At 40.3% G+C, this 27,244-nt stretch overlaps 2 protein-coding genes across 5 annotated transcripts; one reads left to right on the top strand and one right to left on the bottom strand.

Moving 5' to 3' along the window:
* Positions 1-1,201: 1,201 nt before the first annotated feature.
* On the top strand, positions 1,202-18,151 carry rfx3 (regulatory factor X, 3 (influences HLA class II expression)). 3 transcript variants are annotated; one of them, XM_051412784.1, is made up of 17 exons: positions 1,202-1,341; positions 5,936-6,048; positions 6,205-6,293; positions 7,061-7,319; positions 8,772-8,846; positions 9,125-9,306; positions 9,520-9,639; positions 9,737-9,861; positions 9,976-10,091; positions 10,788-10,903; positions 11,080-11,231; positions 11,361-11,458; positions 11,628-11,777; positions 11,917-12,125; positions 12,237-12,390; positions 12,479-12,521; positions 13,059-18,151. In XM_051412784.1, the coding sequence occupies exons 2-17, from the start codon at positions 5,941-5,943 to the stop codon at positions 13,337-13,339; spliced, it is 2,277 nt and encodes a 758-aa protein (XP_051268744.1). In that variant the 5' UTR covers positions 1,202-1,341; positions 5,936-5,940; the 3' UTR covers positions 13,340-18,151. The 3 variants fall into 3 exon arrangements, with proteins under 3 accessions (XP_051268744.1, XP_051268743.1, XP_051268745.1); XM_051412783.1 differs by having other exon boundaries at positions 11,077-11,231; XM_051412785.1 differs by lacking the exon at positions 8,772-8,846 and having other exon boundaries at positions 11,077-11,231.
* A 73-nt stretch (positions 18,152-18,224) lies between these two features.
* smad4a (SMAD family member 4a) lies at positions 18,225-26,222 on the bottom strand. 2 transcript variants are annotated; one of them, XM_051412804.1, is made up of 11 exons: positions 25,755-26,214; positions 24,609-24,960; positions 24,309-24,483; positions 24,183-24,212; positions 23,887-24,090; positions 23,527-23,634; positions 22,795-22,845; positions 22,516-22,699; positions 22,177-22,345; positions 21,258-21,396; positions 18,225-20,453 (listed from the first exon to the last, which is right to left on the bottom strand). In XM_051412804.1, the coding sequence occupies exons 2-11, from the start codon at positions 24,846-24,848 to the stop codon at positions 20,242-20,244; spliced, it is 1,512 nt and encodes a 503-aa protein (XP_051268764.1). In that variant the 5' UTR covers positions 24,849-24,960; positions 25,755-26,214; the 3' UTR covers positions 18,225-20,241. The 2 variants fall into 2 exon arrangements, with proteins under 2 accessions (XP_051268764.1, XP_051268766.1); XM_051412806.1 differs by lacking the exon at positions 18,225-20,453 and having other exon boundaries at positions 21,308-21,396; positions 22,134-22,345; positions 25,755-26,222.
* Between the last annotated feature and the right edge of the window lie 1,022 nt (positions 26,223-27,244).

The raw sequence follows: 27,244 nt of genomic DNA, 5'->3' as shown, positions 1-27,244 counted from the left end.
GACACGTGTTGCAATAATTTGAGGTTCAAATATTGTCAATAATTGCTTGTCAACTCCGGTTTTGTAAAACTATTTATTGTTTGCTCTGCTATGTCAGAAAAACAAGGCTTAGGCTGAGAATCAAACAAGGAGCAAAAGCCCTGAGGCAGCTAACACGATCAGCTAACACCTACAATGATAACATTTAATTGTTCAGGTAGAAAGATGCATTCATTAGGAGGGGTTGACTTTCCAATAACAAATTAGGACAGTGGGAATAACTGCAAAATAAAACATGATCCTCCCTCCTCCACAAATGGTGGGTTAAAAGAAAAAGAAGTCCAGTTTTCATTTGGGCAAAGTTTTCTGCAGTCTGCTCATTCTCAAATCTGAGGAACTAGAAATGGCTGGAACATGTTTGGACAAGTGAGATCTATTACAATCCTTTGTCATTTACATATTTCTGAGGAGGATTATACATGTCCAAATGGATTATGGCATACTTATGTATATAAAACACCTAAAACACTGTAATGGTATTAATTGCTTATTTTATTCAATTGTGCCTCATTTTCTGAACTAAAAAGTGAATGTCAAGAGAAACATCTCCATGGCAAACTGAACTGTTCATTATATTGAAAGAGAAATTAAAATGCAACACGTAGATGTTGCTAAGGCTGATTTTGGGTTAACACGGTAGCTTTAGGAGCACATTTTACTCTTTATAGCAGGATTTGATGATAGGCCTATAACTTGTCTTCTTCAGAATCTAACAATGCACAAATATAGACGTACAGCAGAACATTCAGTCAACCTAAAAAGAAGCACAAACATCAGGAATAATCATCTGTATATGCATAATCATAATCACAACAGTATGAAAATAAAGTAATACAAAAATGATCTCATTATGATTGATTAGGTGTTTAAAGCTTGCATCAGCTGAGGTCAAACAAAAGCGTTTTAAGGAACTTGCAGACTTGTAGACGCTTGTTTTACAAACAGGCCCACAGGCATTGCCCTAATTTAAACCCATTCTTGATGTACTGAAATTTACCCGACTAAACGCATGGGTTTGGATGAAATGGCCATCCTTGTAACACATTCCCAATATACTCCAAATACATATGTATATCGGTGTGATCTTATTTCCGTTAAGACTGTATTAAGGGCGCTTTAATCTCCTCCCACCTGACTGGAAAGGTTGCGCGCTCCCGGTGAGTTTTATAGCAACTGTTGCCCAGTGAGGCAGCGCCATAGTCACCGTAGTCCTGGCGACTGTAACCCACCAACAACAACCTCTCGCTCCATCATTACCACCTCCTCCACCATCCTCATCTCATCAACCAGTCCACCGCTCAGGTTTGAATACATTTTTTACTATATTAGCCCGAATTTAAGTCCCTTCTCGTTTCACGGGATAATTGTATGAACGTGATATTAATGCTGTGGTTTATGTTTTTGTCTGCTGCTGAGTGAAGGCTCGGTGAATAGCTGGGGTAGTTTGCTAGCGAGGGTGTTTCTTTGTGACGTGGTAGCCTGCTTGCTAACGTTGCCTGTAGATACCCACAGCTGTGAGAGGTCCTGCTCGCTAGCAGAAGCTAACTATAGCCTCTCTCACAGGGTGCTTGGTGTCTAAAACTGGCCCAAGTGTGGTCAGTTAGGCACAAAACGGGTTTTCGGTGTAACTTATTTGTCTAAACTTACCACGCTGAGTGGTAGCATAGGTCTGGGCTAGTCACTGATGCTAGCTGGTCAGCTGGAGCAGGAGCAGGTGTCTGTTGTTGCTAGGTTGCTAACGCCAGCGCTGCCTTCTTACAATGCCTGTTGGTGTCCAATATTTTGGCTAATGTTACGGTAATATTGCAAGTGTGTGCCTCGGGTGGTTCAAATGTTGTTGATCGTACAAAATCACAAACGTCGATCTGCAATGGAGAGAACTGGGCTAGATTTCCATATACTAACTGCTATTGACAATAGCTAAGCCATTACTTTCCCTTTTGTCTTAGGGAGCAAGATAGCTTCGCTAGCTTTCCATCTGCCCTCTTTGTGGCATCAGATGGCTATGATAAGCTATCTGATAATACAAGGCTAAGTTTTGCAGTGGTCAGCTTTTGAGGGAGAAAATAAACACCTGCCCGATTATCATTTAAATATCTTAATTTTACTACCCATTTTATCAGGAATCATTTCGGTTTTCTGCAATCTGTAACTGGGCTGGTAACGTCAAGATGTATTTTTACCCCTTCTGCAATACAGGTATACTCCAGAATATTGACTAACAGTAAAAAGATTACATTTTGGTATTTTCTGTTGTATTTGTGCGTGTATTTTCCTGGGGTGCAAGAATAGGGAAGGAGAAGGGGTGTACTCAGTCCAGCACTGGAGAGGGGATGTCTAGTCGATAGTTAACAGCCTAATATTGTGCCAGATTGATTTTAGGCTCCCTTGAATTTGGTAAAAAAAAATATGCAATATAGGCTAAATTCCCTTTCCTCATGACAGATTATAGTAAACTTGCATTTTAGGATTCCTTAATCCTGTGGGTGATTCATATTAGTAGAGACTTGGTTTCTTAATGTTGCATCACAATTATTCTTGGGTCCATTGGGTCTCCTGTGCAGCTGCGACCTTTGATTCCCGTTAGGTTACAGAACAGGTGTGTGTGTGTGTGTGTGTGTTTGGAGAGGTGGGTGGACGACAGGTGTACCTCTAGTATTGGTGGGGCTCCTGACCATATAGCGCCATCTGTCTGAGCCCACCAAAAAAGTATTAAGCCGTAAACAAATGTTTTGATTGTCCATCGCTATCCCTAGAATTTGGGATGTTAGCTGTGAACTATTTATCTGTAACTACTCATGTAGTAAGTCCAGATGTGAAGAAGATCTGTCATTGATATGCAAGCGATGGAGCCAGAGCAATTCAAACCAATTCATCAAAATGCTAAACCTAATTTTTTTACACATGCGGTAGATGAAGCCAAAAATAAGGTAAATATATTGATTTATTGGCATATACAACCCAAAATAGGTCAGGCACAGACACCCTTCCCAACACACACAAAACAGGATGTTGGGAACTGCTAGTTATCAGATCATGTTACCACTTACCTGTAGTCCGGTAGCACAGAAATAGTACCATGCCACCTGCTGCCTGGATCCTGTTACATTTCCAATCACTTAAAGAGGGGCTGATTAATTCAATTATTCAGTCATTAATTTTCATGGCTTAGCAGAATACAGCATGTTTGGTTTGTTATTTTGCCCAGCCTGACAGAAATAATGTATATAGTTGATGAAATGGGAGACTTAAAGGTCCTTGTTTTTTCCTTCCTAAACCCACATCTGGTAATTAGGATGAACGGGGTACATTTCTACTCGCTTTGGTCAGTTATGTTATGATGCTTCAAGAGATTTTGGTACATTTAACATTCTGTTTCCAGTGGTCCTGTCATGACCTAAAATCCGATTAAACTTGGGAGTACTAGCTTTGTTGTTGTTGTTGTTGTTGTTTCTCTTCTTTATTTTATTTATGTACTTTTTTGCCCAACTAACAGTATGTCATAAATTGATGCAATGTTTTGACATCAGAATGAACATCAGTAGTCCTTATATATGTAAACTAACTCCTAAACAAACACAGCACTTTGCATACCCCCCCCCCACACACACACACACACACACACACACACTCACACTTCAACTACCAATTATGTCCTCTGTCCACCTGTTTTCCTGCTGTACTAGCACTTGATCATGCTTCCGTCTTGCCTTGGTTTGCGTGTTTTGTGTGTGAGCGGGAGTGATTTTGTGTGTGGCATACTTTTCAATCTTGTTTAACAGCTTGTGTTTCTTTACTTGGTGCATCAGACACCACCTTTATCATACATGATCATTAGAGAGGCAAATTATGGTTCTGTGTATTTTCTGGTAGCTGCGACTGTGAACCTTGCACTCTTTACTCTTTGTTGCTTGTAATGTTAGCAAGAGGAATTGAGGGGAGAAAACGCAGGGCAAAATGTTGCCCTCCTTGGTGGCTTTTGTTCCTCTGTGTCTTTGTAGGGCTTGCACTTGCTCAGTGGAGCACAGTATTTAAGTGGGCCACAAGGGAGTGCCTGAATGGTGAGGCAGGAGGTGTGTTAGTGTGCGTGCGTGCGTGTGTGTGTGTGTGTGTGTGTGTGTTTGTGGAGGGGGTTGGGGTGAGGCAACAAGAGTGTGTTGTGATGCAGGGGCTCCTTTCCTCGATTAGGTGGGCTCAGTTGGGGCCATGTACTTTAGCTTTCACACTGCACTGTGGAATATAAGTCTATATTCTACTCCCATCACAAGTCCTTTTTTTAGCATTGGGATATAGTAAGCTGAAGGCTGCGGGTTGACATTTTTATCACTTTGCTAGCCTGCGTCCAATGGCTTTTACGCTTCAGGGTAAAGGAGTTGCTTGTGTGTCGAAGTATCTTAATCATACTTGTAATCAAGTTTGTCATTTTTTTTGTGAATTAATTGTCATAGTTTATAATGTGTTGTTCGAAATCGCAGAATATAAATATTTGAACTGGTCCTGGATAGTATCTGCCAAACTGCAGCCTGTCTATCAACAGCCTGCTGACATTGTCTGACAGTGATAGTATATACACGTATCCCCTCCCCAAGGTGTTGAAAATAGTCATGCTGAAAGCAGAAGGCTTTGCATTAATGAGTTTCAGTGCCCCTGTATGTTTAAAGAAATGCATATTTTTCTTGGTGCTTTACTATTTCTCATACTCTCATTCTGCATCAAGAAAGACTGACTCAACTTTGCAGTCAAACTTTGAGTCACCACAACACGAATAAATTGATAGCCTTCATCCCAACAAACAGGCCTGTATGATCTTGAAGATAAAGGGAAGGGGCAGGCTGTCCCTGGAGAGAGTCGAAGCTGTTAGGAGACCCAGCTTAATTAACCAAGAGAGGCTTGTTCATGGAAACTGTGATGGGGAGGAGGTGGCCTTCCCCTGGAAGGAATGGGTGATGGTAGCCATACTATTATTAACTCACAAACACAGGTTCACCATCAGTGTCTCTTCACACTCTTGGTAGGCCTCGGTTAGTGAGTACTGTAGACACGTCTCCGATGCACAGTATAGCTCTTTTATTAGTAGCAATGACTCTATCTGGAAAAGCCATTCATTTTATTACATAAGAATAACACAACTTGCCTTTTGTTATTAGTACTGACCCATGACTTCCAATCTCAAGTAATGTTAAACCTGTTAAAGTGTGGACTGAAAGAGCAACGAGAAGCAGCATCTATTTGGAGTTTGTTAAATATTAACTTGTTTTATGGCTGTGAACATGGAGACAAGACCATGTGTCACTGATGCATGAGGCTCTCAGTACATTGAGTACCACAAGGCAGAAACAGGTGCTTGGATAGAGTTGCTCTTGAGCAGCTTTAGTAGCATTGATTTGGGTAAAACAGACAAGGGTCTGAGGTGAAACCTCATGTTTTCTATTATGCCTAGATTAAAATCTCATTTAGGCATGTAACCAAACCATGTGGATGATTATTGGATTTTTTTTCCCTTAACATGCTTCATGATAAATTTGTCTTTTTTTGTAAATGCAACATGTTCACACATGTTACATGATACGGTTTATACTTGTTGAGCTTTTAGAAGTTGATGTAACTGATTTTATGACTATTTCAGTTCACCAGCAGACAAAAATGAGTAACCTATGTATGTTCTTTTGCCTATTGTAAATTATAAGCCTGTTTTTCAACAACAACCAGTAGAACGCAAACCTGTACTTGTTAAATGACTCTTTGCTTATGTGAGTTCTCGATCAATGATCCGTTAACACTGATGTATTGTTGTGTATATGAGTTGTAAAGTTGCTTTACGAGTCCGACATGTAAGTTTTTAGTGATTTTGATCATTATTCATCTACAATAAGACTGTTTTCTCTGTCTTATTTAGGCGCCATGCAGACCCCTGAAGCAGGCGCTGACTCCACCTCCACTGTCCCTCTTCAGACCACTGTGCCTGTCCAGCCTACTGGCTCCACCCAGCAGGTGCCTGTCCAGCAACAGGTATTGTTTGTTTGTGTGTATTTATGTCTGAATGTTTTTGCGTAAGTGTGCATACTGTATGTACATATTCATGTGCAAGTCTGGGTTTTTCATTGTAATATGTCAGTTAAGTCAAATAAATAATGAATTTGCAACTTCTGCAATTTGTCTTGCCAGGCCCAGACTGTTCAACAGGTTCAGCATGTTTACCCAGCACAGGTGCAGTATGTGGAGGAAAACAGTGGCGTCTACACCAATGGCAACATGTGAGTCAGTCTGTTACCCAGCTCTGCTCTCATACCACTCCACAAATATTAGCGCTACGTCTCTACAGCCTGTTCTTGCTCCTCTTAAGTCTCTTCACACCATCATTCATGTCACAAGCACATGATGTTTGTGGGAGTGCCTTTTTTTTTGATTGTTTTCTTTTCTGAGGGCTGTGCAGTCGTGTGTTTGATTAGGCTCAGTCACCTGAACATGACCAGAAGTAGGCATGTCTTTTAAGTGCTGATGCTACGCCAGGGTCCCCTGGGTCTCAGGAATGGGGTTACATACCACTAACAAGCCCAAGCTCTGTTTGTCCTACTGTGATACTCACATATTCGTCATCAGTGCACGTGCAGGAACAAACATACATACTGTATGACCTACTGTTGGAAACATGTAATGGTCACCGTTAGGGCTTAGAAACCAAAACAACCGTAGTATCAGACTTGTGTCAACATAATATTTCAGTTTCAATATCGCCCAAATCACACTTTGACTGTGCCTACACAAACAATAAAATGCAAATGTACCGTATCATTTTTACCAGTAATATAGGCTTCGTAGGTGTCTTGCATAATTAAGAAACCATACTTGATTTAAAAATAAAAATAACTTAAATAAACAAGAAATCACAAAAATAAATAACACAGCAAATTTGAAAGGTGCAATAAAAGTACTTAATAATTGGGACTATTTTTTTCTCTTTTATTTTTATTTCTTATCGGTTTGGGCACATTGACTGACTGCTAACCTCTCCTCTGAACAGAAGAACCTACTCGTACTCAGAACCGCAGCTGTATAGCCAGAACAGTGGAGGGAGCTACTTTGACACACAGGGCAGCTCATCGCAAGTGTCCACTGTGGTCACATCTCATGGCATGACCAACAACGGAGGAGGGGGCAGTGGAGGAATGAACATGAATCTGGCAGGGGGTCAGGTAATCAGCAGCAGTCCAGGGGCTTACATCATGGACAACGCTGGACCCCACCCTGTCACCCAGACTGCACGAGCTTCCCCAGCTACTGTAAGTGCATAGCACCCACTAATTGGGCCCCTCACCTGCCTTTGCCTGCCTGCTCTTGTGTGTTTGCCGATAGACCATTTGACCAGAGTATGTAGTGACTTTGCAGTAACTTCTGCCTCTTCCCTGTTTAGAGCCACACAGCAATTAGTACTACATATTGATCTAAGCACTAGTTTGATCCAAAATGTAAGACGCTTTTGTCTTTTTGTATCATGTTTTTTAAAATGTCAGTGTGCGCACATACTAGACATAATTATGTCATGTTATATAGGAACAGCTTTGTGTGCACCTCCTCTATGATCCATGGTGTGTTTTATCTCTGGTGATGATGTACACAGTGCTCAGCGTAGGCTGAGCCTGATATTTAATGTTCAACTAATGCAGGGCTTTGTTTCCAAACCACCGATTTTGTCTGTCTGTTATTCCCACTCTTTGGTGTAGAAGGAAGGAGAGGCTAAAACCTGAGAGACAAGTGTAGTAAGGAGGGGAGGATGGTCTGGGAATGTGCCTCTGGAGAACCACAGCTCCACAGACTCACCCACTCCTCAGAGTGCAGAGTCTGAATGCCCCATTTGGCATTTCCCTATAGTCCACCTTCATGACCCTTTCTGTCAGGAATTTAGCAATGATGCTTGTTGACTGACATTAAGTTATGTGGATGTCAGTCATGGCAGAGAGTAAAACATCTAATAACGGCTATGCAAAGGAGAAATGCTGTTTTTTTTTTCGTTTTTTTTTTCTTATCTCATCAAAATGTGTCCAGGGGTGCAAGGGCATTTTAACAGCTTAAGCTAATTACCAGCTCATCCTTGTCTATCCTAAGTGATGTACTTACATGAAGGTGCCCCAAAAATGGGCAGTATCTAATACCGAGGGAATGTGGTGTTCAACCACAGTTATTTGCTCAATACATTCACATATTTTAATAATTTCACATGAGATGTATCAAAAGCAGTGAGTGATGACACGTAGACAACCATTGCACTACGCAGTCTCACTCACTTTCAGCAGAGTTTTGATGAGTATTGGTTCAAACGACACCAATGAAATTACATTGAAGAACAACACTAATTTGTGTAAAACAACTAACAAGACTTTTCCCCGTTAAGCATGAACCAGCTTTTTGGAATAACTCTGCGCAGGTGTTACAAAAACCTAGTCTTTTGTTTGTATAATAGTCTGGCTTTTTCTCTGCACATGATAGTTGTTTCTAAGTGGATCAGTGCTGGTGGAATTTGAAGAGTTATGTCCCTGTTTCTCAGCTAGGCAAAGAGAGACAGACAGTCCCGCTCTGCTTGGGTTTAGTAGCGCTTGCTTTGGGATCCTTTCTAGATTCTCTTTATTTTTGCTAGTGGCCACTAACGTGTCTACATCAACTCCTTATTTTATTCTTGCTTTTGTTTTTATTTCCCCCTCTTACATTTTGTTGTCCTGTGCTTGATGGTTTATCAGATTGAAATGGCGATTGAGACGCTCCAAAAATCTGAGGGTTTATCCAGTCAGAGAAGCTCGCTGCTCAACAGCCATGTAAGTTGCTTTTATGAATGCTTGCCCTCGCTTTACCTTGACTTTTGCTGGACTCACTCTCTTGCTCTTCTGCCTTTCTCAACTCTGTATACATATGAGTTTGATTTGGTGCTTGCTATTTTTGTTGCCGGTTTTAATTGTTACAGTTGCTTTAAATTCACTGGCTGCTATAGAAATGCTTTTGCAGAGGTGTGATGACCGACTCTCCCTCTGAGGTCTTTCCAGATAGTTTTCGTGGACCAGCGTGTGAATCTAAAAAAGCATGTATTCCTTTGTAGCTCCAGTGGCTGTTGGACAATTACGAGACAGCAGAGGGCGTAAGTCTACCACGATCCACCCTCTACAATCATTATCTGCGCCACTGCCAGGAGCAGAAACTGGACCCTGTAAATGCTGCCTCTTTTGGCAAACTCATCCGCTCCATCTTCATGGGACTCCGTACAAGGCGCCTTGGGACAAGGTTACCTTTTTTTTTTAAGACTTTCTTTTTCTTAAGTATGGAAAAGTTATCACTTTTGGAGATTCAAGATTTTCATCTAATGGCAGTATGCTTGCCTGGCTCTTCGTACTGTTGTCATTCATCTAAACCCTGATCTACTAAAAGCCTCATCGGTTCTTCTCTTCTGTCCCTCACATTGAGACTCTGTGTCACTTTTGGTTTTTTGTCTTGCAGAGGGAACTCCAAATATCATTACTATGGTATACGAGTAAAACCAGACTCTCCACTCAATAGACTCCAAGAGGACATGCAGTATATGGCCCTCAGACAGCAACCTGTTCAGCAGAAACAGAGGTAACACAGGCAACTAAGGATGCATACAGACATCTAGTACTTGCTGTGACACAAATCAGAGTTTTTATAGACACTAAGGTGAGCCATTTGATTTCAGGTTCAAGCCGGTGCAGAAGTTTGATGCTTGCTCTGGGGAGAATTACACAGGTGGAGGCCAGCCCCATCCTGGTGCAGCAGAGCAGACAGTCATTGCACAGAGCCAACACCACCAGCAGTTCCTAGGTTAGCTGCTTTTCTCTTTATCTGAATGGGATGTGCTGAAATACATTGGAAATTGTGTTTTTCAGGGTTATTCTACAGTGGTGAATCATTTTTTTTGTTCTTTTGCCCCAACAGATGCATCGCGGGCACTCCCTGACTTTGTAGAGCTGGACCTGGGACAGAGCAATACAGAGAACATCAGCCCAGAGGATGTGAAAGCTCTCCAGTCCCTTTACAGAGAGCACTGTGAGGTTAGATGAAGTGCATTATGTTTGTACTCACTACAAAGTCACAATGGCACACAAGTGCAATTCATAGGGGGAACAGGGGGTCGCGTCCCTCTTCAGTGCTCAATGAAAGCTAAGTAATGCCTTTCAATATTGTAGAATTCATTGATGCATCATCAATATGGACTATGCAGGCATATTGATCTGCCTGGATTTCACCACCCCCTAGATCTATTCCACTTATTTTCTATTAAGAGTTCTGTTTCTGCTAGAACTGAGTCCATGTTTTGTTTCTTTTTATGTGTATATTTCTGAGTCTGAACTAGTCATTTGCTTTCATGATAGGTACTGGCAATTTTATTTAAACTATCTTCATGAAAAAAAGGCTAATAAGACTGAAAATACTGAATAAAGTTTTACAAAATTTTAAAAAGAACATCTATTTAAAGTTTGGCTGGATTCAGAGCATGGAAACTTTGGGAAAGGTCATGTGTGCTTATGGTGGCAGAGATTTGTAAATGCCAGCTGCTGGCATTTTGGAACAGAATTTTCTCTTCATCTTGTGAAGTTTTCAATCACAGCTCTCCTAATGTTGGAAAAAAACAGGGATCAGGTCATCCACAGGTAATGGCCAAGCCCTTATGGTCAGCTGTCTCTTTTAGAAAGTGGTTCCACTGAAAAATATTCACTGTTTTCGTTTGTTCTCTGCTTTTGTTTCAGGCTATTCTGGATGTGGTTGTCAACCTCCAGTTCAGTCTTATTGAGAAGCTGTGGCAGACATTCTGGCGTTATTCTCCCCCTGACTCTGTAGAGGGTGCCACTGTAACAGAAAACAGGTGTGGTCAAGCTAATGATAATGTACAGTGTTTGATTTTTATATCTTAGATGAAGTCTTTCAGTGTTTTGCCACCAGAACTGATTGAATCAGTATACATTTGTACTTAATTCATTTTAGGATCATCTGAAAATTCAAAAGCATCTGTCTAAGTCTGGTTTGTTCATTCCTCAGCAGCATAAGTGAGATTGAAGCGCGGCTCCCCCGTTCACAGCTATTGGTGCTGTGCAGAAACGAGGCTGTACTCAAATGGATGAGCACCTGTGACCATCTAATGTACCAGGCCCTTGTGGAGATCCTCATTCCTGATGTCCTGAGACCCATTCCCAGTGAGCCACAGTCACAGACGCTTCTCATGTTTACTTGTTTGTTGTGTTAATGCTTGTAATATCACATCACGTCATTAACTCGCTCTTGTTGTTTTTGTCTTTTTGTTTTCTTTGTTTTTTGTTTTTCAGGTGCCTTGACTCAAGCCATTCGCAACTTTGCCAAAAGCCTGGAAGGTTGGCTCAATAATGCCATGAATGCCATTTCACAGAGAATGATCCAGACCAAGGTACACTTACAGCATTCATACAGGATTTGTTAAAACGCTACACATAAATAATGTATATATATTAGTGTTACAATTAACAGCTGCAAGTTATATTTGTACTATCAGTTTTGAAAGGTATGTATCCTTACAGTTGCTAACACCTGGGCTTCTGTGTTCGCTCTTTTCACAGATTGCCGCTGTTAGTGCCTTTGCGCAAACACTGCGCAGATACACATCTCTGAACCACCTGGCTCAAGCGGCGCGTGCTGTGTTGCAAAACACGTCACAAATCAACCAGATGCTGAGTGATCTCAACCGTGTTGACTTTGCCAACGTACAGGTCAGAACAGCTCTTTGTGTTTGTATACTCAACAGTACTGCTTTTCTTATGTGTACTATACTCTTCCCTTCTCTATTATCCACTCTGCTTTCACTGTACAAGTGTGAACCTCCAGTTCTTTCTCTGTGTTGCTGTATAGGAGCAGGCATCGTGGGTGTGCCAGTGTGAGGAGGGAGTGGTTCAGCACTTGGAGCAGGACTTCAAGGCCACACTACAGCAGCAAAGTTCTCTGGAGCAATGGGCAGCCTGGCTGGAGAATGTGGTCACTCAGGTGCTCAAGCCTTACGAGCACCGGCCCAGCTTTCCCAGAGCAGCTCGACAGTTCCTGCTCAAGTGGTCCTTCTACAGGTCTGGGGAAAAAAACAACCATACTGAGACACGTCTGTGAGTGTGCCGCATTGTTTTGAAGAGCCACAACCCTGTTTTGAACATAACAATGTTTTCTTAATTTGTCCGCAGTTCTATGGTGATCAGGGACCTGACCCTGCGCAGTGCTGCCAGCTTTGGTTCCTTCCACCTGATCCGTCTGCTGTATGATGAGTACATGTTTTACCTAGTGGAGCATCGTGTGGCCCAAGCTACTGGAGAGACACCTATTGGTGTAATGGGCGAGGTATAACTGTGTACAATGTGTATCTCTTTTAGATCAGAAAAAAACCATCATGAACCCCTCTGATTATAATGTTTTTCTCTGTTTTCAGTTCGACAGCCTCAACACCCTGTCCCTCACTAACATTGATAAAGGTATGTAACAAAATGTATAAAGCGTCGTAGATTGAGAACTCGGCCGGTATTCTAGAAAAGAGATCCTTTTGTTGACAACTGGTGTGACTGTAGTTAATTACGGTATCCAACTCAAAGACCTGTTTTTACAACCAGTTAAATTCAGTGGTCATTTAGGTCAGTGGCGGGCAGTTGAATATGTGGTTAATGAGCTGAGACTGATGAGAAGTTTTATGCAAAGACTGACATTTTTGGCCTAATTACAATAGATTGTGATAGCACACACTGGCATATTTGCCTTCTTTTGATACCATTGCATTGATGTATTTGTGTTTGCATACTTTTTACTCTTTTCTTTTATTTATGTATAATTGGAAATGCCTTAATCATGGAAAAACTTTAAAAAAGTTGAATTGACAAAATTGTACCAGTAGCAGCAGTGCAGGAAACAGGAGAGTTTTCAGCTAAACGTCAGTGAAGTTCAGTCCTAACAACTTCACGGTTGCCTGGAGTCTGTACATGTACTGTTTCATACATGTGTCGCATTCTCCCGTCTAGATGAAACGAGTGGGATGGACAGCGACTTAGAAGAGGACACGGAGGAGTCCGGGGAACCTCTTGCCAAGCGAGAGAAGTCGGAGCATGAGGTGATCCAGGTGATCCAGGTTGGGGCGCTAGAGGACGGGTCCCACCCTGTGGTGGGTGTCGTCCAGCCAGGTGTCCTCCACTCGCTCCCCCAGCCCCCGCAGGACCACACTGAGCACATCCTAACCCCCTCTGCTGGTACTCCCACCATCCGCCACTGCAGCGCCACAGGCAACACCTACGCCTCCGTTTGAGGGTCTGAGGGCATGGCTAACCTTGTCTGGCCTATTTTTGCTATCTCACTCTCCACATATCTTTCTCTCTGTAAGTTTAGATGTTTCCGTCTTTTTCATGCATTGTCTCCGTCTGCACTTGTGTGGACACGCTCTCCTCCTCCCGATCTAGCCCGGTCGATGGGGGAGTGCTGAAATGATGATACTCTGGCCGAGATGTGCTGTCCGTGTCTGACTGCTTAGATTCTGGATGTGTCGTCATCCCATAAGTCTGTGCTCTATCACAATGCAGCAGCTGGAGGAGAAGGACTAATTTGACCCGTTAAATGTTTCCTGCCTAGGTGCCACTTAACGCCTCTGTCTATACGGACGGGTTTTATCTTGAAGGAAAATTAAACTCCTTCAAACTACTGATGTCTCAGAGCTCAAATCCATGTCACTAGTCCCAGCGGAGCAAAGTCATTGTTTGACTCAAGACCTTCGTCTATTGTAAATAGTTTTACTATACTTTCAATTGGTATTACCCAAAACTCATGGTGCTATCATTGTGTTTGGTTTTATTTTTAATTTCCACTTATCCCTCCTAATTTAAGTATGATTTATGTCAACATGCATTCCAACTGCTGATAAACGTTTGGCTGAACAAAATATTTTGAGTATTGTATGTAGCTAAAAAAACAAAGGGATGACTTTCTATGTGTGTATGACATTTGAAAAAGAATCTTGGGGCAGTTTTGTCTGTTCTGTTTGAAAATGATATGGTAGCCACCCACTGATAATAACCATTTATAGATTTTAGCCACAGAAAAAGAAACCCCTAAAGAAATATCTGTGCTGCTACTTGTGTATATAGAAACAAGATTGAGAAGACTGGCTGTACAAAACCACTTCCTCAATGCTAGCTTTTCTATGCACTCTGTGCATAACGCTTGCCTTTTGTTCATTTTAGATGCTCTGTAGTGACGAGCTGTAATCTTGAAAACAATTTTACTGGTCATGTTTTTTGCAGTTTTCTTTTTGTCTTAATGAAATTTCTTAAGTTCACGAAGGACCAAAACCAAACCACCTAGAGGAAGCTGAGAGTGAGCCATTTGGGTCACCCAAGAGCGGTTTCCTGTCCCACAGTGCCATGTTGCAGAGCAGAAGGAATGTCAGGGATTTAATGTACCTCGGCTTTATCATAGTGCCTTATCCTTAAATGCAGCTGTCCTTGTAGTCCTGACTGTGTGCTGTAGAGAGCCCACAGCCCCTCTGCATTGTCCCAGCCACAGATTTGGCTTTCTGGTGACTCGTGGCTGGATTTGGGCTGGCTCATCAGTGTTGAGACCAAGGGATGCAGGCGCAGGCACAGACACACCTGTTGTTTTCTCTGGATCAGCTCTACTAAGCTTATTACTTATCTGAATCATGGTCTTTAGCCTTGCTCCTGCCCTCACTCTGCCCTCTTGAGGCCTATTCTTGCATTAGCCTTTGTTATTGGGTGAAGTGTGTGTGTGTGTGTTTGTGTGTGTGAACAAGGATGCATAGGTCTGCACTGTGTTTTTATGTGCATGTGTACATGTGTATATAAGCCTGTGCGTCTGCGTGTGTGTGTGTGTCTGCGTGCTTGTATGTATGTGTTGGAACACATCCATCAGTCACCCTACCTCAAACCAGTGGTGCCAGCCCTTTGACGCGTGCAGCACAGTCACCAAACCTTATTGCACACACACCACTGTACTGCACAAATCTCAACGCGATAGAGAAAAACTGCATTGCTTTTCTCTCACCTCTGATACATTTTCACTTCAGTTTTTAGCCCATAAAATGCTTTCATCCTTTGTTCCCTGTTTAAAGATCATCTTTGTACAGTGGACCAAAAGTAGATATTTTGTGATATTCAAAGAGATATATAGATATATATATGTATAGTATATATAATGATGATACACTACATATATTTGTTGCTTTTTATGTGGTTGCTTTGATTGTTTATATGTGATCGTTTCTTTTGGTAGCTCCTCTGTAATTAGTTCATAGACTGTGAAATGGGAACGGCATGGGGACTAACTTCTGATTCATTAGACTACATCTATACTTGAACTGTTATAGCCTTCTATGTTGTGGAGAATATTGAGATTAATCCTCTAAATAGGAACATTTTGTTACTAAAATTATTTTTTGTTATTGTTTTTTTTTTCATGCTTGTCGAAATGGTCTGCACCATTTCTCTGCAGAAATGTTTATTTATTGATATTTATTGTTTTGGTTTTGGTTTAGATGCTTACCCATACGACATATTATAATTATTATAATACTGATGAGGAATCATGAATTATACCACTACTAAAGAACAGACCTACTGTACAGGAGGACCAGAAAGTTTTTTTTTTTTTTTTTTACCTTTTTGTAAGTCATGTATGTAGGGTTGATGAAGGTTTTTTAAAAAATGGTTGGCACTGTATTTGCTGTTTTCACAGTCCTTTTTTAGGTTCTATCACTAGTCCAAGAATTCATTTAGATTCTAAAAATACACACAGGATCTTTGCCATTTGTTTTTGGTTGTGCCTGTGTAGATAGAAAACATGCTCAGCAGTAAAGGAGGGTGGGCAAATGCAAATACTGCGCATCATGTAGGTTACTGGGTCAGTGGAATCTCACAGATGTTTCGTTAAATAAGTTCCACAACACTGAGGAATCTGAAAAGTAAGTTCTGGCAACCTCAAGACACATTCCTCACTGATTAAACCTATGGTACACATCCCATACTGTATCCTTACCCTCATCCTGCTGGCTTGAAATGTCTGACTTACCAGATCTTGGAATGGAGCGCACACTAATCTGGCTTTCTTATTATGTTGCTTAAGGACAGTAAGAAAAGTCTGCAAGAAAAGGTCAAAGAACTTTAAGTAGCTGGAAGTCAAAGGCCTGAGGCATTTTGTTTACATCAGTCTGTGACTATAATGAGCTTGCATGATAGATTGCTCCCTGACTCTTGGTATTGAACTGTCGAATGCAAGTTAAGAGAACACAGAGCAAGTAATGTAAATGTCCAATAAAAAAAATTAATGGATTTAAAACTTAAGTCCTAGATCATTTCTTGTACTTTCTCTAGAGCCAAACATAAATCTGTGTTCTCATAGGAACTACCCCATCCCCAGAAGCTCCCTTGACTAAGTGAAACACTTATGGAAATTTTGAGAATGTAGTTGTAAAAAGTGACAGGGTTCTGTCTGTGAAAATTGTAAATCTGGGTAGTGTGTACCAGTTAGAAATGAAGGTTTTGCAGGATACTTTTTACCTTTTCTCTCACTGAATTATTATTTTATTTTCTTGTAACATGTGAATCTCAGCTCCCTTGTCATATAAACTACAACACTGAAGATGTAAACTTGTATTATTTTGTGCCTGAAGTGAAAATGAATTATAAAATGTTTTCTTTAAATCTTAATTGTGTCCTTTCTGGTCTTGCACGACTACCATGTGCTGCTAGAAACAGTTTTTTGTTAATTTCTTTTTTTTTTTGTCCGTTTTTACTTTTACATTACATGCTGGACTGCATCTCAAAGCCTGCCTGGTCTACCCTGGACTGATGCTAATGCTGCCAACACAACAGTAACTTTATTTCTCGGTGTCTTTTCAATTGAGAAGCAAGATTGTTTTTGTAACAGCTGTTTGCAAATGAGCCCGTTTCCAACCAGAAAATGTTTGAAAAAAAAAAAAAAGAAAGAAGAAAGGAAAAAAAAAGACATAAGCTATTCCTTAACTTGTCATAGGAGCGAATGCTAAGAGATGCCTCTTTACCTGGACAAAATGGCAGCTTCACTGACCCATAGCAGACTCCAGTGCCTTTAATTTCGCCCCGGCCAGAGCAGATGGCCTGGGTGACTATTGGGTCTCTGGTGGGCTCCAGATCGAGGCTATCAGAGCAGACATTTCATTGCACAGGTGCTGCCACTAAGAAGACACCAGAGTTGAGGAAGCATAAAGACCTGTCCTCAGACTGGACTATTTATTATTTACTGGATGTGACGCCACACACACATACACACACACACCACACACTCATACTTAGTAGTTTACACATGGTAGATTATCTGCATATGGCTTTTTATTGTATAGAACTGGTAAATGAACAAGGAGTTACTGTAAGTAAAATGCTCTCTTGTTTTGTTTTCTCATGATCGTGATTTCTTTTGTCAAATGATATTTTCTGAATGCTGTGACCTGTTTGAGATTTGTATTTGGATGTTTTCAAGTGCCATTTGACAGTCTAGTGAGTCGTGGCCATCTGTAGCACGCTCTAATGCAAGCACAAGCATTTGGCAGTGGCATTTGGGGAAGGTTTTTATTTTGATTCACCCTAGACAAAAATATGTATATATCAAAAACTGAAAAGTATATTTATTTGTGTCCTAATTATTTGATTTGTTCTTTTGGTGAACATTTTATCTGTTATGTTGGCTAAAGTGCTTTTGTGATTTCTTTTTCCAATTTTTTTTTGAGGAGGGGTGGGGATAATGTATAGTATCTGATATAATATAAACACAAATTTCATGTGACTTTCTTTTTGTGTGCCATTAAGTTTTCTTCTCAAATTGGCAAGCAAACCAATGCGTGTAGGGTGATTTGTATTGTGTATTTTACATAAAAAACGAGGACAATTGGGGGACTTTTATATTTATAAAGACATTATCATTTAGTGTGTCGTATTGATGAATATAGAAACTATTAAAGACACATGTAGTTTGGTTTTCTGAATATTTCAGATCTCAGCTCAGGCTAGCTTCTTAGTGTTGTTTTCTTAAAATTTGTGACTTGTCTTTGCAGTAATAAACGTTTTCTTGTTGAAAATCAGTGTCCTTTCTCATAATTTTGACATGCCACCTTTAATCAAATTTAAAATTAAGACTATTTCACAATTCGGCACATTAGCCTGTTAAATTTTATTCAACCATATTCATACATATAAACACCAATATCATTCAAACTCTATGTATTCAGAATGTATAACACGATTGTTAAGATCCAGATGAGCATGAACTTGCACTTTTTCAAAATTGTACAGCATTCTTTTTCATCATTTTGAATTATAAGTGGTTCATTACTGGAAAGGTAGCGCAAGAGTATAAAATACTGCAACAGCTGTAGGTAAACTGAGCTCCAAATACCAAAATATTGTTCGATCAAAAGCTCTTAGCAAAAGCTAGAAAAATTCAGCTGATGATTAAATCCAGGCTCTTACAAGCAACATAACACTGAAATGACTGCAGTCTGATAACCTTTTTACTTTTCATAGGGTATATTTGGCATCAATATGGCTTAAACTTCCTCTCACAGTTTATTCCTTGCTTCCTTCGCTCAGCTGTTATCTAGAATATGTCATCCAAGTAATAATCAAATTAAAAAGGGTTGCAGTGAGCCATCTTAAAGTGATACTACCCAAAATGTAGCTTTTGACTATCAAAGATTCACAGCCTGTAGGTTTTAAAGGGGGTTGTCGTCCTACACAGACGAGATTTAAAATTTTATGAACCACAACTCAGTATGTTTTTTTTCAGTATGGTCATTGCTTTGTCAAAATAGAACAAAACACACCTTTCAAACCTGCTGTGATTGATGCTGAAAACAATGATTTTGGGCAGACACACAACAAAAGTTTTCATGGATCTCACCAGGTCATTAGTGAGAAAAACTATTCTAAGAGATCATATGGATACTTAAGTAACCACACACGACACTACAAAATATGAAAATTGATAAAGTGCTAATGGACACTGTGGGCAACTAATCAAAAAATGATAATTACAAATAAGATTACGCGGATGTGTTATAACCTTTTCTTTCGATTATTTCAGTTAAATTTTGGGTGTGAAAACATCGGCCTTGACTGGTGCTAGAACAGTTTTATGGTGTTGAAAAAGGAGCTGAGGTCAGCTAAAATGGGCTTTTCAAATGCTCTTAACAACATTTAAAAACAACTACAGAAAAGGGGAATATAAATCGCAATGTCAAACAAGGACTGTCAGCATTAAAAAATACTGAAGACTACATCTTACAAAAACATGAGTAATGAAGAACATGATTTTACATAAATGTTGTGATCTGTGAGGCGGGAGGGGGGCTCATTGCATGAAGTGATGTAAGCACCGGAGAGCCAGTGAAGGAGGACTGGACTGGCAGTGTACTGTCACATTTAGCATGTTCAGACAAGATGCAACAACATCCAATTCGAGGCGCCACATTGTGCTCAGTTTAACTGGTTTTCAGCCAAATAGTTTGCCCTCTTACCAAACGAAAGGAATTTTGTTCATTAGTTATGGGGGCTCTATGCATTAAAATCATAAAATATGGAAATGTTCACACTTAAAAAAGACCACAGCTGAGCATAAATCATCCCTTGTTTCACACTCTACACTTTGTGATGCATTTTGTTTTGTATAGCACTAAGGCTATCTAAATGCATCTTTTAATTTAGGTGTGGACGCTTTAATTCACATTAGTTTTGCAAGGATTTTGTCAGCTTGAGATTTTAGAGACACACAGCCTTGTCCACTTCATGCTGTTACGCAATTCCAATCGGTGAACAATGTCAGAATACTGGCTTCCATTTTTTATGTGCATCCTCTTGGCAGCATGTTTCCAGAGTCCTGCAACTCCTCCCAGTGTGACTCACATGTTCCTCCAGCTGTTGTTTGGAAGTCGCTGAACTTACAGACCTGGACTCAGTATACTGGCAACTGCCTGCAGCAATGGATTTAAAAGCAGTGTGTTTGGAGTATACTGCCGGCCTTCAAGTCCTTGTTCCTACAACCTACTCAGTATCCCTGTCGTTGCAGTCCTACTTCGGCACTCAAGGCCTGTAGGTGAAGTGGTCTGTTAAAAGAACAGTCTGATTATTCTTTGCATTTGTACTGTTTTTTGTACAGTTCGTGTCTTTTAATTCAGTCAAGAGGCTGAGGGTCAGCTATGGGCATGGTGTGCAGAACTTCATCCAGCAGCTGTAGAGCTCGATGTAAATGGATCTCAATCCAGCAGGGTGTCTCCTTGATGCTTTGCCGTGGGTAGTCGGGCCCCCAGCCCTTCACAAAGCTCATCCGCAGGATGCACAGCCTGCGCAGGTCATCAACCCCAATGCCTGCAGCAGCAGACAAACCTGCAGGACAATTACAGGCAGCAACTTTTAGATCGATATGTGGCACTATAGGCCAAACCTTGCAGACATATGTTAGCTAAGTTACTGCAGTAAAAGTTGGAACATATAATGAGTAGACACAGTTAAGTAAAAAAAAGTAATAATGCTATACGCACTTTGATCAGGCTAGACATTTTACTGCATGTGAGCTTAAGCCCACACAGCATACTCACTGTGTAAATGTTAACCTGTAATGATGTTAGCTATGTGGAAATTTATTTCATCATCTGCAACATGAAAAAAACATTTTATAAAGTGGTTTGAAGTACAATGACAGATAAAGCAAAGCAAACTGCTTGGTATGTATTCCAATTCATTGAGATAAGCTGAAAGGGGAGCAGTGTATAGTACAGTTACAATTCTTCCACCTCAGCTGTATTTTTGAACTAACACAGCACTGAAGTGTGAATAAATACATTTTAATATCAATACATTACGAAACACGACAGAAGGTTTTGGGTTTTTTTTTTTTTAAGATACATGAATTTCCCTCTATAATGTTCTGAAACGCAAAGTATGGCCCATTTGTGCGTTCATGCTTGCTGAACACTTTTGGATGTTTGCTTAGGACTAGATTTATTGTAATGTTTATTTTGTTGGCCAATGATCCAATTTCTGTTAACAAACACATGTCACAAAGCCAAGAAACATCCACTTTCTAACACCAAAGGGAAATACTGCATTATGGCTGGTCTGGGTCTGTTCATAATAATACACTTGTTGAAGGTTAAGTGTTGTGGTAAGCGCAGCAGTAAGAACACTCACTGATGGCAGGGGCGATACCTCCCACAGAGCCTGGCCCGGGAATGTTCCCGGCCACCGCTGCTGCCTGGGCTGCAGCTGCTGCCTGAGCTGTCGCTGCCTGCTGCTGCATCTGCCTGTGGCACTGACGCAAGTCAAACACCTGGCAGGGGACAAGACAAACGCTGAAATCTGATGATAAGACAAGATACGGAATGTACACTCGAGCATTTCACTGACTACAAATATTGTGAGGTTTTATGTTAACCGGTCAGAGTTGGATTAATTTTTTATTAATTTTTTTTTTTTTTTTTTTTTATTTAATACAGTAGGGTTGCAGTAGGACTACTCTATATTTATTAATGGTCTTTAGTGCTTTTAGGTTGTAAAAAGTCCTCTTCACACATAAATGTTATTTTGTATGAAGGTTCTACAAAAAGGGTAATTTTTTAAACATGGAATACAAAACGCTGTACAATGTATCAATATGAAAGGGGAAGAAAAAAAAAAAAAAAAAAAAAAATAAAAAAACAAATTAAAAAAAAAAAAAGAAATTAATTTAAAAATTTTTTAAAAATTAAAAAAAAAAATTTTTTCGAGGGCCCAAAGAAAAACAGGCTCCCAAAATATTATAGCCCAATTGCACCATTGTGGTTCAATAATAGGTTCAGTTAATGGAAAACCCATTAACATGCAACATCAACAAAATAATTTAATAATTAAATCAATTTTTCTTTTGGGGCCAAATCTATTTCAAATGTAAATAATACACTTGTCTGTCTGAATTATACTGTTTACTCACATTAGAGGCAATAGCATTATGACTGGATTATTGGTGTGCATGTAAATGTAGCCAGTGTCAAGAAGAAAGCAAATTTGTGAGTTTCTGATAACACCTACTGTTTCTGCTTTTCTCTTTATGACCATTGTACTGCAATCGCACCTTGATGTAAGCGCTGGGGTAGATCTTATGAACTGCATCACCCGGGGCACGTCCAGCTTCTCGATCCAGGTAATAGCTCTGCACAAAAACTGCATGATCGCTCAAACAGCGCACCCAGACGTCTCCTTCACCTTTGCACTCCAGCTGCACGCCTTTGCCAATGTGGAGCCTAAGGATGGAAAGGAGGGGAAGAGACTGGTAAACACAGTCAGAGAAGTGAGACATTACACACACTTTGCATTACTGTCAATCACTTCATCATACCTAGAAAGATAAATTAAACATGAATTGCTTGAATGAACTATATGATGATACTTCTCCAAGGATGTGGCAAAGTACCTGGCTCTGTCTATGTTCTCCGTCCTGTGGACATTGCTCAGCTGGCCCAAGCAGAAGCGATCCCCTCCCGATGGATCCACGTAGCCATCCACAGTCACTATCGGACATGTGGATGGCACCTTAAATGTCTCCCCAACTTGCACATCCATTTCAAAGTACGCAATGGAGCACCAGTATTCTGGAGCTGGAACAAAACAAACAAAGCAACCTCATGTCATATGGCTTCCACTGATTATGTTAAATATTTGGATTGCCTTCCATCTGCACCCTGATACTCACCAGGGTGATTGGATATGGGGGGCTGGAATGCAATTTCATTGGTTACAGGCCCTGCAAGAACATGTCGACATTTTTTCTCAAGATTTGACATATTATTCAGAAATGAAGCACAGACCATGCAGTAATGGCACTGAAAATAACAAGATTTCATGAAATGTCAGGGGTGGAGGCTGAGTTTTAACACCTATTGCTAGTCTTCACTTCAGCCACAGTAAAACATTTAATTAATTTAGCTTGTTAGATATTCATAAGTGTATAACGTCTTAATATATCTGAACATAAAAAAAATCTGCAGGAGAAAACAAAAATCTATGCCATCTATGTCTTGGTGCTGCTGCTATCACATTTACATATTTTTCAAATCAACTTTTACATCTGGTATATGCCCTTCCCTAGTGAATTCCCTTAATATGGAAATCAACTTAGGAGGTCCTATCAATTAAAAGAGGCGACAGTGGTGTCTTTAATCAATCAGCCTACATCTGAGCTGTCCTGTCCTGGAATCAGTGGTGAACTAACAGCTCTGTTCCTTCCTAGAAGTTAATGATGTCCTCCAGCCACAGTAGTCAATACTAAGCTAAATAACTAATTAACAGAGCTCATTATTCTAATAGCATATTATCTCCAGCCTCTCGAAAGAGGAAATAGACTCATGAATTTAATAGATGTTCACATCTTTAAGTTGTTTGAAACGATATGGACTATTTTTAAGGTTTTTATGTGGTCGCTCACAGTAATGCCCTGTGTGAGGCATGGGTGGATGATGCTGTAGATGCCCGTTCTGATGTTGAGGCACTGCAGGGGTGAAGCTGTTGTTTCTGCTCCAGTTGGTGTTAGGATCTGTAAATACAATATTGAAAACAGTTGTGTTGCCAGATTCGTACCAACTTGAAGTCTATGCAAGAGATAAGATCTTTAAGCTATACACTGAATAGATGTTTGTTGCATTAAAAGTAACTTAGGATTGTATAAGGACACAAAATTAATACTTTTACAGAATATTTTCTAATACTTGATAGCATTACTTTATGTCACAGAGTGTATCTTCAATTATATTAAGCATATATTTGAAGTCTCTGATTAGTGTCTCACTTGAGGGTCCAGCACTGATGGTGGAGAAAGCGGAGGTTGAAGCTGAACTGCTGCCCTCCAATGGGGGTAGTAGAGCAGGACTGCTGAAGGTCTCCTGTGGACCGGGCCTTGAGGGGGGATGCTGGATAGTCTGCAGGTGGCTTTCGGAGCTTGAGTGAGATTGCTGGTTGTCATAGTCATACTCATCCTTCACCAAACGCTGACCTACGTGAAGACAGCAGAGTAAAAAAAAAAAAATGATGGACCTCCTACAAAATCTTCAACGAGCAAAGAAGAAAACTCTGGCACCTACTTACCTGAAGGGGAAATTGTCAGGTCTGATAAATCTGCAGAAACATTGAAAAAGAGCAGATATATCACTCAATCAGTAACGTTAAACAATGCGATCTAGTCGAGACTGACAAACGTGATCTTTTTCTTACCAATGCATGGAGAGACAACCCTCTCGTAATGGTATGGGTTGACACAAACATTGTCACATTTCAGGTCAAAGGCATACTGGCAATATTTCACATGTTTTAATTCATTCTTGTGAAGATCAGGCCATCGCCACAGTCGGGCATAGACGACATGGGGGAAACCTTTACGCCCCGCAACCTAAGGCAAACAGTGGAAGATCTAATGAGATAGGTAGTGTTGCTGGTGCATCTCTCACAATGTGTCCTACAATTACAAGTAGTGTAACACTAACCCAACTTGGTACTGTATGCCTGATACTATACCTGTAGGCGTCCATCCAGAGTTCGCTGTATGGTTACGCACTTGCTAGGATGAGCTCCATTCGTTGTGATGGCTGTGATAAGGGAATCCAGCTCATCTTTCTTCTCCTTCAGCTTCTTGACAAGACTTTCAATAGCGCGCTTGGCAAAGCTTTCACTCTCTCCTCCCTGTCGGTGGCACATCAGGCTATGCACAATGCTGAGGCAGGCATCATTACTTGTGGGAGTGTTCGTGATTGACATTTTGCTCCTTAGGTCTCAACCTTGGGGAGGCTTTCCAGTTGTATCCTCTATAACTTTACCAGCAGAAGTGTCAGGGTGAGAGAACTGTTTGTCCTGCCCTGAGCTTGGCAACCTAAAACAGAAAGAGCACTGCCTTATGACCGAGAGTTAAGATGGGCGTATGCCAACCAAACTATCACATTACATAAAATAGCATTCAGTGTACAATCTGTGTATCACTTAATGTCAGGTGTAGGAAGATAATGGATAATGATGTTCAGCCCTATTTGAAGTCAATCTAACGTTACCTGGCTTAAACTGACAGTAAAGTAACACTAACGCCAATAGTAATAGTGGAGTGGTGGAGTTTACAGTAACTCTCAAAACCTCTACAGATAAATATTTCAGGTTGTCTCCCATTTAATACTCCGTGAACATTCCCAGTTTAATGTGACTTGTGTTACAGTACCGCTAACTTTTGCTTTAAGCGTACATTACAAATGCACAGCTACTGCATTAAAACTCACAGAAACTCAAAACCCCAAACTAAGTTTTCTAATTTTCTACTCTGGGTTTATTAAATTAAGATTTACATTAAGTGAACATTAGGTTAGCATTTTCACAGCAACCGTTGCTAACGTTAGCCCCGATGGGTACCAGAGCTAATAAACACAGGTAACAATATCTCAGTAGTATGCAACCCAACCCGAATTACACTGCCCAGATATTACTAGCGACTAATCAAAATAACACATATGTTTAGAAAAAGTACTATTGTTTAATAGCATTAAGTTAAGTGAGATAGCATTGCCCAGTTAATGTTGAGTGGCTCTGTAGGCTATCACCAAACCTACAGTAAATACAGCTAGCGTTAAGAAAGCATCCTATCGTTAGCTGAATCAAACACACACTGATTTGTGGACTTACTGTGATTTCCCTGCGCGGTAATTTAGCGGTAGTCCCAATGGTGGACGATGATAAGTGGGTGGCTTTGTCTACCTAAATGTTGATACGATATCTAGCAATAACGATATTATGGCTAGCCTGCTAGCACATACGCTAACAGCCTCTGCTTCATCAACTTCACGCTAGCTCGCTAACCTTCCTCTAAATGTCCAAAATCCACTTCCTCACGAATGTTACAATATCACATTAGCTAAACAAACACTTGTTTATTTGTTGGCCGTATTATACTAAACTGTAATATATAACGTTATATATATATTATAAGCTAACAACAACACGTTTACTGGTTAGCTGGCCACGAAAATAAACCAAAAAAATCCTCTCCACCCACAACTGTACAACTGAGTATGCACACAATGTGTGACAGGCGTGGCGCTTGTGTTTGTAAACGTATCTGGAAAAGATAGAATAACATTAAAAACACCTACTCTGCTTTTAAGCTCATGCCAATATATCACTATTTCCCTGTAAGGAACCAGTTAAAGTATTGTTGAGTATTTGTCTCGCTGTGTTCTGGGCTACTTGTGTGCTAATTTGAGGGTGGGTGCTCCAGTATGCATGAAAATATATGTTTTTTTCACTACAGTTCATCTGAGTTTATTAAAAATTGCCATGGTTTGATTTAGTCGTGAACAGGGAAGTAAATCAAAACAATCAAAATGTCTAAATCCCATTAAATAATGACCAATCAGGGCTGGATTACCAACTGGGATAAAGTGTGCAACAGTTAATTGGCCCCAGACCCTCAGTCTGAGAATGAATCAATCTATTTGTATGGCCAGTATTTCACTGTGGGTTGGCTGAAAGCTGCAATGTGTAGTCTGCTGTGTGAACTGTGCCTGGTGGGTACTTAAAGATGACAGGGTATGTGCTACATACTCAAAGCGTTGGAGTAATTGGGGAGGCATTAAGAGCCCACTGCCCTTTATTGCCCCAAGGCCACAGAGCAAGTCAATATGACCACGACAATCACATGCTGAACTAGCTTTAACTTTATAGCTTTTAGATGTATTCCATTTTCTGGACATCTTGTATAATGGAACACAATTAGATGGGTCAATTATAGATACAACAAAATGTCAAAATTACAGTAATATAAATATACAATCAACAGGACAGCCATGAAATGCAGTCACATTAATGTTTCCTCCCCATTCTCCTCTCATAAAAATCTATGTTACATACACTAAATTGGCAACAGTGATACACAGTGATTACAATAAGAGTCAAAAGAGAGATATCACAAAACCCCTACCTGTGGGATGCTGGAACTAAACTCTTACTGAAAAGCTTTACAGATAATCATACATCACTTATAAAGTACTATTTTAGAACATTTACAAATCTTTTTTATACATGTCAAAATATGGCGTGTCACCAGAGGGTTATCGACATAGAAATAAGTTGGTTATAATACTAGTTCATATTTTCTGGGTGCATGAAAGTGTCTT

Source organism: Dicentrarchus labrax, unplaced genomic scaffold, assembly GCF_905237075.1.
Source record: "Dicentrarchus labrax unplaced genomic scaffold, dlabrax2021, whole genome shotgun sequence".
NCBI classification, from domain to species: Eukaryota; Metazoa; Chordata; class Actinopteri; family Moronidae; genus Dicentrarchus; species Dicentrarchus labrax.
Note: the sequence above shows the minus strand (reverse complement) of the source record. Positions and strands in the feature narration are given on the sequence as shown.